This window comes from Malaclemys terrapin, chromosome 1 (assembly GCF_027887155.1).
Source record: "Malaclemys terrapin pileata isolate rMalTer1 chromosome 1, rMalTer1.hap1, whole genome shotgun sequence".
Classification (NCBI taxonomy): Eukaryota; Metazoa; Chordata; order Testudines; family Emydidae; genus Malaclemys; species Malaclemys terrapin.
In genome coordinates, this window is record NC_071505.1 from 315,818,862 (window position 1) to 315,831,180 (window position 12,319).

The window sequence follows — 12,319 nt, forward strand, 5'->3', positions numbered from 1 at the left end:
AAGGTGGGAGGAGAAACCAGTGAAGTGACTTGCCTTAGGTAATATAGTAGGTCAGTGGCAGATTCAGAAACCCAGCTCTCCTGGTTCCCAGTCCAGTGCCCTATCCTCTGGACCACACTGCCCTTTTCAGTGCATTTTATATCTCATTTGTGTTGTCTTGCCTGTATAGATTGCAGGTTTCTCACAGGAGGGCTGCCTCTTTGTGCATCTTATACAGTTTTGATTACAGTACTCCTGGGGGGAATTCTGCATCACTGTGCGTGCACAGAATTCATGTCTCCTGCAGATTTCTTTGCTTTCCTGCAGAAAAATCACTTTTGACGGGGAAGCTGCAAGAACAGTCACATGCCCCTCCCCAGCAGCACAGGCAGGTTGGTTCGGGCACCCGGAGCAGCCAGTAGAGACATAAATCACCGCCGGCAGTGGAGGGGGGTTGGGCAGTTGTTCACGGGAGAGAGGGAAACACTCTGTCTCTCCCGCTCACTATTGTGGCACTTAGTGTAGATAGGCAGGGCTTTGGGGTGTTTCTGAGGAGGTAGGCATGGGGCAGGTTCTGAAGCAGCCTGTCAGCTTAGTAAATTGTTCCCATTGTTTTTGTAAATTCCCCCAAGAGTATAAAACAGATGTAAAAGTTTTAAGGCTTCTTTACATTGCCACAGTGGTATAAAGCAATGGTATCAAGTTGCAGTGGGGGAAGTCTAGGATGGATATTAGGAAACACTATTTCACTAGGAGGGTGGTGAAACACTGGAATGGGTTACCTAGGGAGGTGGTGGAATCTCCATCCTTAGAGGTTTTTAAGGCCTTGCTTAACAAAGCCTTTGGTAGGATGATTTAGTTGGTGTTGGTCCTGCACAGGGGATTGGACTAGATGACCTCCTGAGGTCTCTTCCAACCCTAATATTCTATGAAAGGAGAGTAAGGCCTTATAAATGCTTATGGTGCTTTAGTGATTAGAACTGATCTAAATTTTTGGACTGAAATAAATGTGCTCCATAAACTGTTTGCTACTCATCTTTCTGGTGATGGTCAGTAGTCAATATAAATTGTGAGTTTGATTTCCCAGCTGTCACTTGCTCTTCAGTTGCCTATGATGCAACACTGAGCAGATGGCTGCATATATTTGTTGACCAATAACTAGAAATAAAGGGTCAAACCTAGCTCCATTACTATTAGGCAGGGGGGCTTGGGAATTTCCTCCAGGGCTCCTCACACCTATTCTCCATCTGTTATATCATAGTTTAAATAAATTACCTAAATAAATGAAAGCAGCAGGGTGGATTTGATTTAAAGCACTAGTCAGGAAGACTCAATTTAATCATGGATTTCTACATAAAAGTGCATTCTTGTTGGTCGTTATAACCTTAATACATATTCTTCACAACTCAGAGATAGATTTAGGTTTCATTTTTAGAAAGTACACACTATACATTTAAGTGATTTATTTCAAAAACGTTTCAGATTAGTTTTATAGCTATATCAGAAAATGAATGATTGTTTGGTTATTTCATTTACCAAAGGTAATTGAAGCAGATGTTTATGGAGTCATTGGGAGGTGAACTATCATTAATATTTGGAGGATTTTCTTGCCATGCTGTATTAGGAGGAGAACATCACCAGACCGACATTTAAATTATTTTATTTAACTAAAACAACAACAACAACAACATCATGTATTCTGGATTTTTTTTCTTCAACAGCAAACATATAATATTTTAACAAAACAAGCATATGAATTTTTGAATTTAGTTAAACATTCAACAAAAGCAAACCTGATTTTACAAACACTGCTGTGCTGTGGGAGGGGTTAGCCTCACTCATCCTTGAGGATGAGTTAAATGAAATATTCTCAAGAAAGGATTTCCAAGTGATAGAAATACAAAAAGCCCAAGGGGCTGTTTACAGATGCTGAAATATTGGTAGGGAATGTAAGGAAATGTGCAGCAGTCAATTCCTGTAGCAACTGGCCCTGAGTTTTTGGAAGAACTGTAGAATCTTGTCTGTTCCTGCTGAACTAATTACTGTGTGAACTACCATGCAGATTAAGTACAGGCAAGTTTAATTAATCGCATGAAATAAGTCATAGTGAAAAAGGGTCACAAAGTAAAGTATAAATGTGACGCATCTTTCAATCTACACTGAATTTTTTTTAAAACTTCTCCTTTTGTTTGAAATAAATCCTTCCAGTGCTGACCCAGGTAAATAACAAATTTGACCATCTTACCCATTAAAAGACAAATTAATCACACTCACCACTACACTTTAAGATAGGCCCATCATTTGAGTCTCACTGTACCACTATTATTATTTCAATGCATGCATTTTTCCTTTTGAAAAATGATGAGTGGAAACTGCATCCACACTCCTGCCTATGGCTGCTGTGACTGCACCTGCAGTTTAGCCCCAATTAAAAAGATCTTGATTTGTTTTAATCCTCTGGTTGAAATATTAAGGGTAATATATTCTTATCTTGATACATACAATGCAGGAGCATCAAAATAATGTCTAACATGTTGCTCCACAATAAGAGCCATCAGAAATTAGACCAGGACAATTGGTACACGGCTACCCCTCTGATACTTGACACCAGGACAAAAGTTATTTCTGTGTTGTTATAATAATGCTTAGCAATTAAGAAGCCTGATTCTCCACTGCTTTGCAGCCTGTGAAATCACTCACAACTGTGCTAAGTGTCAAATGCTCCTGCCTGCTTCCCCTGTAAACGGAAAATTCAGATTTAGTAACATTTTACCCCCTCTTTATGCAGGTATCAATAATTATTATTAGTGTTACTGTAGCAGGTAGAACTCCCCCACCAAGATGGGGTCCGCTTTGCGCCAGGCACTGTACAATCAATCATTCAGGCAGTGCCAGTGCTTAATTTGTAATGAAAGAGGTGCTGGGGCTCAAGCAATTTTTTTTTTTTTAAACTTTCATAACTGACACAACAAGGTCAGAAGTGCCGGGCTCAGCCCTGGCCCGGATTAAGCATTGGTCACTACCCCAAAGAGTTTTCAATTTAAACAGACACAGAGCAGCAGGGGAAACAGAGGCCCAGACAGCTGGAGTGATTTCCCCATGGTCACACAGCAGCTTAGATACAGAGCCAGGAATTAGAAGCAAGGTCTCCTGACTCCCGTTCCTACATTAGACCACACTTGTCTCCCCTCTGTAAGTGATTACACAAAGTCCACATCCTCCCATTCCCTTACAGACATTCATTAAAAACCTCACAACAACGCTGTGAGCCAGGGCTGAAGAAGTGGGTTTTTTACCCACAAAAGCTTATGCCCAAATAAATCTGTTAGTCTTTACAGTGCCACCAGCCTCCTTGTTGTTTTTGTGGATACAAACTAACATAGCTACTCCATAGTACTTGAGGGCTGATTTGTCATCCCCCTATTACAGGTAGGGTCACAGACCCAAACAAGCAGGCTGCTGGTCACGCAGGGATTTGAAATGAGCTGACCATAGTGTGTGTCCCCGTAGCCCAGGGCTCCTCACTGCAGTGCTGGTCTCTCTCCAACAGGGTGTTTCCTGCAGCCCCAGGGCCATCTGTTTCCAGCGCTGGCTCCCTCCCCTGGGGATCTCTACCTTTGTTAAAGGTCAAACTTCCCCGGGTCAGACCCCTTCATCCAAGTCTTGACAAAGCCCTTCCAGCCACGTAACTCCTTCATCGCCAAAGCCCGAATGCGCGTCAATAGCCAAAGGCTCAGAGCAAATATTTGCCTCTCTCAGCCTCGCTCCCGGCAGACCTAAGGGTCTCGCTCCGAACGCGGCTCAGCACCTTGGGACACGGCCCGCCCCTGCGCACACGCGATTGGTCCCGGCGCCCCGTTCAGCCTCTGGCGCCCCGCCGGGGTTAGGTCGGCGGGCTGTCACTCACGCAGGTGTTGGCCAGGGCCAGGCCCCCAGGTGGGAGTTGGTGCTTCCCGCAAGTTGGGGCCGGCTGCTGGGCGGGGCAGGAGCTGAGGGAACAGAGCCGGTCCCCAGCCCGTGCGCGGCGATGGCAGGAGCCCCGCGCGGGCTCGATCTCACCTTCCTCAGCGAGCAGGAAGCCCGGCAGATTGTCCAGGTGCTGGAGCGGGACGCGGAGCTGAAAAGGGCCGAGAAGGACCGGATCAGGTAGGAGGCGTCGATCCTGATCCCAGTGGGCCCCATGCCCCGCTGGGAGGGCAGAGGCAGCGCTCCCGAGCTCCCCCTCACCCCGTCCTGCCTCCGCGCGGCCGCTGCTGCCCCGCCGCGCTGGCCAGCCAGGCTGGGCTGTGTTGAGTGTGTCAGACCCTCGTGCCCTCAGCGAGCCCCGCGAACAGCGGCCCTGGCTCTCCCAGGCAGGGGGCACGGCGGCGGGTGTGTGCGTGGCCCTCATGGACTGGGTGGGTGCAGGGCAGGTTGTTAGGCCGTATTTGTTTGTGTGCGTGTCGGCAGGGAGAGGCTGCAGCTCCCCTGCCCTGCTAGCGCCCCCCCCCCCCTCAAGCCGGCAAGTTATTGGGAGCAACGGGAGGATTTGGGAGCAGCTCTAGAGACACAGCAACGAGCTGGGTAAGAAGCGGGTGTGTCTGTGGTGAGTGGCACTGAGGGCTCTGTAGGGTCTCCTCCCCCCCTACCCCCCTTGTCACGGGAGGCTGTTCTGTCACCTCACCTGTCAGTGACAGAGGGTGTTGGCTGAAGGTTCATTCCTGGTGGAGCGAGGACGGCATGAATACTTGATAAGGGCTGTAAGGAAATGATCCCTATCCCTGTGACAATCTCAGGCACATTCCAGATTGACTCTTGGCACCTCTCCAAAACCAAAGTTGAGGCCTTCACTGATCGAAACAGGTAATAAGGCAATTCACCACTAGGTCATCTGTTTAATTTCATCCCAGGTCAGTGATGGCGATGAGTGACCTAGGTGAAATAACTGGGTGGCCTTAGTCCAGTTCCTAATGGACAGGTGTATACATCCCATAACCACTAATACTGGTTACTTGTTGCCAGTCAAAGCAGACCAAGCACTGAACAGGAATACCCGGTGATCCTTAGAGGTACGGTGCCTCTAGATCAGATTTGAAGTGCTGGTGAGATAGAGTGGGGAAAGCTGCCCTGAGTGCTGCACTTGTTCTCCAGGGTTCTCCCTCTGGCATCTTTCATGAGCGTGACATTCACTTAAACTTTAAAAGGAAGGCAAAGGTCATCTGAAATGAAGTACCTCAGCAGACTGGACTTGCCTGACATATTACAGGGGGCTTGGTTAAACACATGGGGGTAAATTCAGGACTGACTTATATCCTGTGTAACTCCAGTGAAACCCAAGGTTTTCCTCTGAATGGGCGCTCTTACTGAATCCATTGTTTCCAGTTGGTGTTTGCCTTTCTTCAATCACTAGCTAGTTTCTGTGTGGTTTGCCCTGTTATGATAAGATAGGGAGGGGAAAATTGGCCAGGTGTGACTGTTTGCAAGGCTGGAAACATTGTGAAGTATAAATATAGGCCAAGATTTTTGAAAATGGGCACCTAAAGTGAGGCTCCTAAGACCACAATTAGGCATATAAATAAGCTTTTCAAAAGAGCTGAGTATGCCTTTTGAAGTCAATAGACTTACACCTACCACCAAGTCTGAATTTCGTCCTACATCTCTATATTTATGGTTCTGTTTTTCTCTTTATGCAAAGGCTATCTAGGTAAGCTTAACACGTAATGGGGTATTTCTACTGATAGATTGTTGAGTTGGAGGTCTACTTTTAAATTTCAATTAAGTTAGCCTTCGAATGTAAGCTGAGCAGAAGAGCGGAAATAGTCTCTTGTGGCTAAGCACTGGACTGGGATCTGGGTTAAATTCCTGGCTCAGCCAGAGTCTTCAGGTGTGACCTTGGGCAAGTCACTTAATCTGTCAGTGCCTCAGTTTCCTGTATGAAAAATAATAATTCTTTCTAACACCATTTGTTTGTTTTACCTATTTAGATTGTAAGTGCTTCAGATAGCTCCCTGTACTGTTACGATAAGGCTGCGTGTCTGTCATGGAAGTCATGGATTCTGTGACTTCTGCAGTGGCTGGTGTGGCTGGCTCCGGGGCTACTTGGGCAGTCCCTGGGCCAGCAGCAGCAGTTTGGGTGTTGGAGGGGGCTCAGGGCTGGGGCAGGGGGTTGGGGTGTGGAGAGGCACTTACCTCGGGGGAGGGGCTTCCCGGAAGTGGCTGGCATGTTCCTGCTGCTCCTAGGCGGAGGGGCCAGGGGGTTCTGCATGCTGCCCTTGCCTGCAGGCACCACCCCTCAGCTCCCATTGGCTGCGGTTCCCGGCCAATGAGAGCTGCAGAGCCAGCGCCTGGCCTTCCCTCCCTCTAGAAGCTGCAGGGACATGCCAGCTGCTTCTGAGGAGTTGCTTGGAGCTGGGTAGGGAGCCTGCCAGCCCGGCCAAGCCTCCTACTCTCCTCCCCCCCAGCACCAGCAGGGGTCCTGGGCCACGCACTGCTGCATTCCCTCCCCCAGCTCCTGCAGCCCCCCGGCTCAAGTTTTTGTTAGCGGTATATAGAACAAGTCATGGACAGGTCATGAGCTGTGAGTTTTTGTTTAGTGCCCGTGATCTGTCCACGACTTTTACTAAAAATACCCGTGTAGGGGGCCATGGAGCCCATCTAGATTGTTTCCCTGTAATGCAGTTTGTGAGGTAGAACTGTGCAGGCCTGAGGTACCCACCCAACTAAATAGATCCACTGACGCTTTCGTAGTAGCTTCTCAAGGCAGGGAGCTGTTTGTGATACCCTTCATGTGATTATATAGCACCACACACACTGAAAGTGCTATAGAAATAATTATAAAAATTTTTAATTATGTCTGTTTCTAACATGTTTCTGCCTGTGAAAAGACTGTCTTCATTGGGATAAAAATATCATATCATTCTTCAACTCCAGATTAATTCATAAAGGCCCAGGGATTGTCTAGATAGAGAGTTAGTGCACAGAAAACTGGGGTGTAAATCTACAGTGCACTAGTTTGCCGTGCACTGACTGGCCATGTGAATTCTGCTACCATACACTAAAAGTTCCCTAGTATGGTTTGACATACTCCTGAATGGGATCAGATTCTAGCCCTTTTGGGGCCGCACCCTAGAGTGCAGTCAGGTAAGGGATGGCATTATCTGGTAGCAGCAACACCATAGAATGGAGCTAGGGGAAGGAGAGGTGGGGCTGTTGCCTTCTCCATTGAATGGCTAGAGCAGGTCTGAGGTCAGGCCAGGCATACCCACAGGCTGCCTTTCCCGTAATCTCTGGAGCTAAAGAAGATTTGCTTCAAATTGTCTGAGCATGGCTCAGCCTCAGTACAGACAACAACCTCCACCAGTGGATTGGCACCAGGGGCCTAAGTGGAGAAAGCTAAGGCAGAGGGAGTGAGGAGATGGCCAGTGAGCCCTTTAAAAGAAGCAGGGCTGTAACCTGGCAAGATGGGAGCAGGCTCCCTGTTCATTTCCACAAGGACCAGGAAAGAAAAGCTTGGAGGAACAGCAGAGGACCCCTGGGCAGGTATTGAATTTATTTAATAGGAAGAGCCCCAAATTGTTTAGGTAGGTGATTTTATTTGGGAGCTTATATAGACCCAATTACTACAGTATCTGAGTACCTCAGAGCCTTTAAGGTTTTTAATCACCACAACATCCAAGTGAGGTAGGGAAGTACTATTATTTCCATATTACAGATGGGGAACTGAGGCACAGAGATAATAAGGCTCAGATCCACAGAGGTACTTATGTTTATGTCTGGGCTTAAGTACCTAAGTCCCAGTTTTGGCTCCACTACGATCCACAAAACTTCAGCCAAACCTGGTCAGCTCCTAAACTCACTCAGGGCGTAAGTTTTCAGAGTAAAAGTTCCCTAGCTTCCCCCTTCTGAACACATGTGTAACCCACACACCATCTGGTTGTGGTGTTGTGTCCCATCTAGTGGCACCGAGACCACTTAGAGAGAGAGATTTAATGAGTTTACTCTACAGCCTTTGCTAATAGCCAGTTGGCTTTTAGCTCATGCACTAAGCTCCAAAGGTCCCCGGTTCTATCCTGCCCGCTGATGACTGGGGTCTGTCAGCGTTATACATGCACTACTCCCTCCCTCCTGCCTAAGCTGCAGAGCAATCCATGAGCTGGGGAAGCCAGTCATTTGGTGGCCTAAAGTGCATACAGGCCCAATCCAGTAGGTGTGTTCAGAGGCCACCTGAGCCAGATCGGGTCCCATTCAAAATCATCATTGTGGTAGTGCCGCCAGTGACCTTATAACTAGGCTTTGCAGAATTCAGGGTTTTTAAAATAATTTTGATGGATAATAGTTTATTTTTAAAGATGATCCTTTTAAATTTTCACAGTTGTAGGAAATTATGGGGGAGTCAGACAATTATTTAATGACAGATGTTGAGATTCAAAAAGTTAGTTTTATAACTGCTAAACCACAAATTGTCAACTTCACATGTCAAAATATACAAAGTAAATATCTTTAAATCAACAAATTGTATCTGTTTCTACTATTCAGTTACTAGTCCATTTGTAACAAGCCTAATTCAAAAATCTTAATCACTGTATTTTTACTCTGATGAATTGTCAGATTGGCATAGACCCTGGGTTTTGTTTTGTTTTTTGCCTTCCCCTGCAGCATGAGTCACTTGCAGGTTTAAACTAGTGTAAATGGTGGAGTCTCTGTAACTTGAAGTCTTTAAATCATGATTTGAGGACTTCAGTAACTCAGCCAGAGGTTAGGGGTCTATTATAGGATTGGATGGGTGAGGTTCTGTGGCCTGCAATGTGCAGGAGGTCAGACTTGGTGATCATGATGATCCCTCCTGGCCTTTGTCTGCTCAGGCAGCATTTTTCTTACTTTTCCTATCTGTACGTTTTGATTTTTTATTGATGGAAATATTTTTTGTTGGCTTGTGTGTGTGTGTGTGGTGAAATTGACATTCCCAACGTTTATCAAATAAAAGATTAATCCATCCAAGCCTACTTATCCATTTTAGCCCTGTCATTAGATCACTCACCTGGGATATGGGAGACCCTGGTTTAATTCCCCCCTCTTTGTCAGGTGGGGGAAAGGATTTGAACCGGGATCTCCCACCTTTCAGGAGGTGCTTTAACCACTGAGGTATTAGCTATTCTGATGTGCGCGATTCCTTTAATCTCTCCTGCTGAAATTGTTCCGCTGTGAATACATAATGAAAGAATCTTTGGAGCCGGGAAACTAGACCTGGCGTCCACTGCCTTCCAGGTGGATGCCCTAACCACTGGGCTACAGACAGAGTCATTCCTGCTTTTTTTTTCTTGCTCTCTCTCTGTGTGGCCCAAGTGACTCTTCCACAGTGGATCAATACTTAAATAATCATTGGGCCAGAGAGAGCAAGAGAGGGAGCAAGAATGACTCTGTAGCCCAGTGGTTAGGGAATTCAGCTAGGAGACCCCGGGTCCAGTCCTCCATCTCCTACCACTCTTCCATTATTTAGCTACGGTCAAACAGCTTCAGCAGGAGAGACTGAGAAAGACCCACATTAAAATATTCCATAACTCCATGGTTAGAGCACCCTCCTGAGAGGTGGGAATTGAACCTGTGTCTGTAACCACTGGGCTGAAAGTTATACAGTAGGTACTGCCATCACCACTTCCTCTGACCATGTGTGGAGCAAGGCAAACACCTAACTCATTCCCACAAGAAAAGCCCTCTGTGCCTAAGCCGCCTGACTCTTCGCAGCAGGTGCATGTTTGTGAATTGCTATGCACAGCTAGGCTTCTCCCTAGGCACCTATCTCCCAGGGCTTAGCACACAGCATTCTGGGCAGCATCTCCCTTTGGCTAGTTTAGGTGGCTCCCCACTGGCATGCTGGCTTTTGTGGATCACATTCTTAGGTGCCTTCTCTCGTGGGGGGAGGGGGCGTGGAGTGGTGAGGATGTAATTGCCAGCCCCAGCACTTACGGGCACCAGCTTCAGCTGGTGGGAGGGAAGCAGAGGGGGATAATAAAGGAGGAAGGGAACAGAATGAATCAGTCGCTCTTGTTTCTAAATTGTCTTGCTTGATTATTAACTGTTTATGTCCAGGCCCGGGAATCGGAGCAGCTGGCACCAGAGCAGATAGTGATTACATTAGAGACGAAGAGCCAAACCAAACTAATGAATTCTTAGGAGTTTTCAGCACCTCTGCCCCTTTACAGTAAATGCCCCCTTGGGTTATGAATACAGAAAGCATGCAAGAAAGATGAATCCTCTTTGTATTGTTTTGTAAACACGTGCTACAATTGGACTCTTGGGAGCAATTATTTATTAAGGAACACAACTGAACTTACTCCTTATGTTTGGCAGGCCAGTCACTGAGCTCCCCACTTAGTGCTATTGGATTTTGTTTGAGTTGTGCTCCTCTGAGATGCTTGATCCCAAGGGTTTTACTGTAGCAGCCAGGCATAAAATGGTGTAGAGGGAATGCACCTTTTTCATATGCGTTCTGCACTCATAGCAGATTGTGCTCCTTTGTGTTATGGAGCAGACTTGGTGCATCTTGGGATTTAATTTGTTCTGACTTGTTTATATTTTCAAGGGCCTGATCTTCCAGCCTTTACTTAGAGATGTGATTCTTACTCATTTACACAAAATGCCCCATTGAGAAGCATGAGACCACTTGCATGAGTGAAGATGACCCATGGGAGTTAGGAGTAATGGGACAGAATCCTCTAACCCTTTATCATTAAGGAAGATTTCTAACATCCTGCCTTATGCCTCAGCAACTTTTGAGGCCTAGAGAGGGAAATACAGGGGCAACCAATCGTGGTAATTATCCTTGTTTCACTGGTGCTCCCTCCTGCTGCTCACACGGCCACAGCTGTACTTTTATTTTTAGCTCACTAGCATGGTATATCTACTCGAGCTGGGAATTACTGCTCCAGTGCAGAATACCCTTAGGGAGGCCTGATTTAGAGCCTGATGCAGAGCACACTGAGATCTGTCAAGACTTCCATGGACTTTGGCAGCCTTTGGATCAGGCTGTCTTGTGCTTTGACAGCGCTTGAAAAATATTGCATGTATATCTCCTGCTTTCCAAGGCTATGCCCCATGCAATTTAAAAATAAGAGTTGTAAACTACTTATTTGTACTGAATTTAACCACTCTTTAAAATTTCCTGCTCCTCCATGGTGAATGGGCAAATGGAGTTTTCAAGCCCAGGACCTGGAGACAAACTTTTTTTTCTCACTGATGCAGGTGGTCCTTCCAGGACAGAGATGAGGCATGTTGTCCAGGAACAGCATGGAGACATTTGTTCTACCATTCCTGGATGTGTTCTAAATAAAGGACTTCAGTTTCTAGAGCTGACAATCTGGAACCTTTCATAAATTCTAAATTTTCATGTAAGAAAAAAAAATCAAAGTAGAAAAAGAAGATTAGAAAGGAATTTTCGTGATCATTTGTGCAACTAAAAATTGATGTGGGATTTACTCTCTTTTTAATAGTTGAACAATTATGCTTACCATATTTAAGTGCGGTAACACATATATGAATGCCTGGGCGTGGCAATCATTACTCATATTTTTTTACAGTTTTACACTGTAAATAGTTACATGTATTGGTACCATAACAACTGAGACCTAACACATTAATGCAAAAGAAGGCTAAGTGAAGTAGATAAGATCTAAATCTAACTGGATTTTATTACTAATAATTATGTACATTTTAATTCGTGGCGAATGTAACTAAGAAACCATAATGCCTTTGTGTTCTGTGTACTGCACCTTTACACATCAGTGTATACTGGTCTGAGTGCAAAGACAGTAGCCATAGAAGGAAGGTGGTGTATTGTTAAGGGTGCAAGCCTGTGATTTGGGAGACCTGTGTTCAATTCGCTGCCGCACCATTGACTTGCATGACTGTGGACAGGTTACTTAGTTTCTTGCCTCAGTTTCTGACCGCTGTAGAGTAGGCATAGCAGTATTTCTCTAATTCATAGGGGTGTTAAGAGAATAAATATGGGAAAGAGTGTGAGGTCCTCAGATAGTATAGTAATAGGGACGATATAAGTGAGAATGGTAAATTTGGTTTTCAGAGTTACTGCCTGGTATAGAGGAGACACTGATACACTGTGCTCCCTCCTGGAGACTTGACTTTTGTACTTTCTTATGACTGCTTTCCTCAAAGGATAGAAGTATTTTACACTGAAAGTATATAATGGCTCTTATGAGAAAAAACAACAACAAGAGTAATTGGATTGTAAACTAACAATGAAATCACAGCGGTATAGCTACATATAAACCATCATCGTGTGTGTGCGTGTGTTTATATATATGTCTCTCTCCCTCTCTCTCTCACACACACACACACACACACACAC

The 12,319-nt window shown here is 45.7% G+C and overlaps 1 protein-coding gene across 1 annotated transcript in view; it reads left to right on the forward strand.

Moving 5' to 3' along the window:
* Positions 1-1,642: 1,642 nt before the first annotated feature.
* POGLUT3 (protein O-glucosyltransferase 3) overlaps positions 1,643-12,319 on the forward strand; it is a 68,834-nt gene continuing 58,157 nt past the window's right edge. The window contains exon 1 of the mRNA XM_054015518.1: positions 1,643-4,125. Within this exon, the coding sequence (XP_053871493.1) occupies positions 4,007-4,125 (119 nt within the window). The 5' untranslated portion in view covers positions 1,643-4,006. The remainder of the gene's footprint in view (positions 4,126-12,319) is intronic.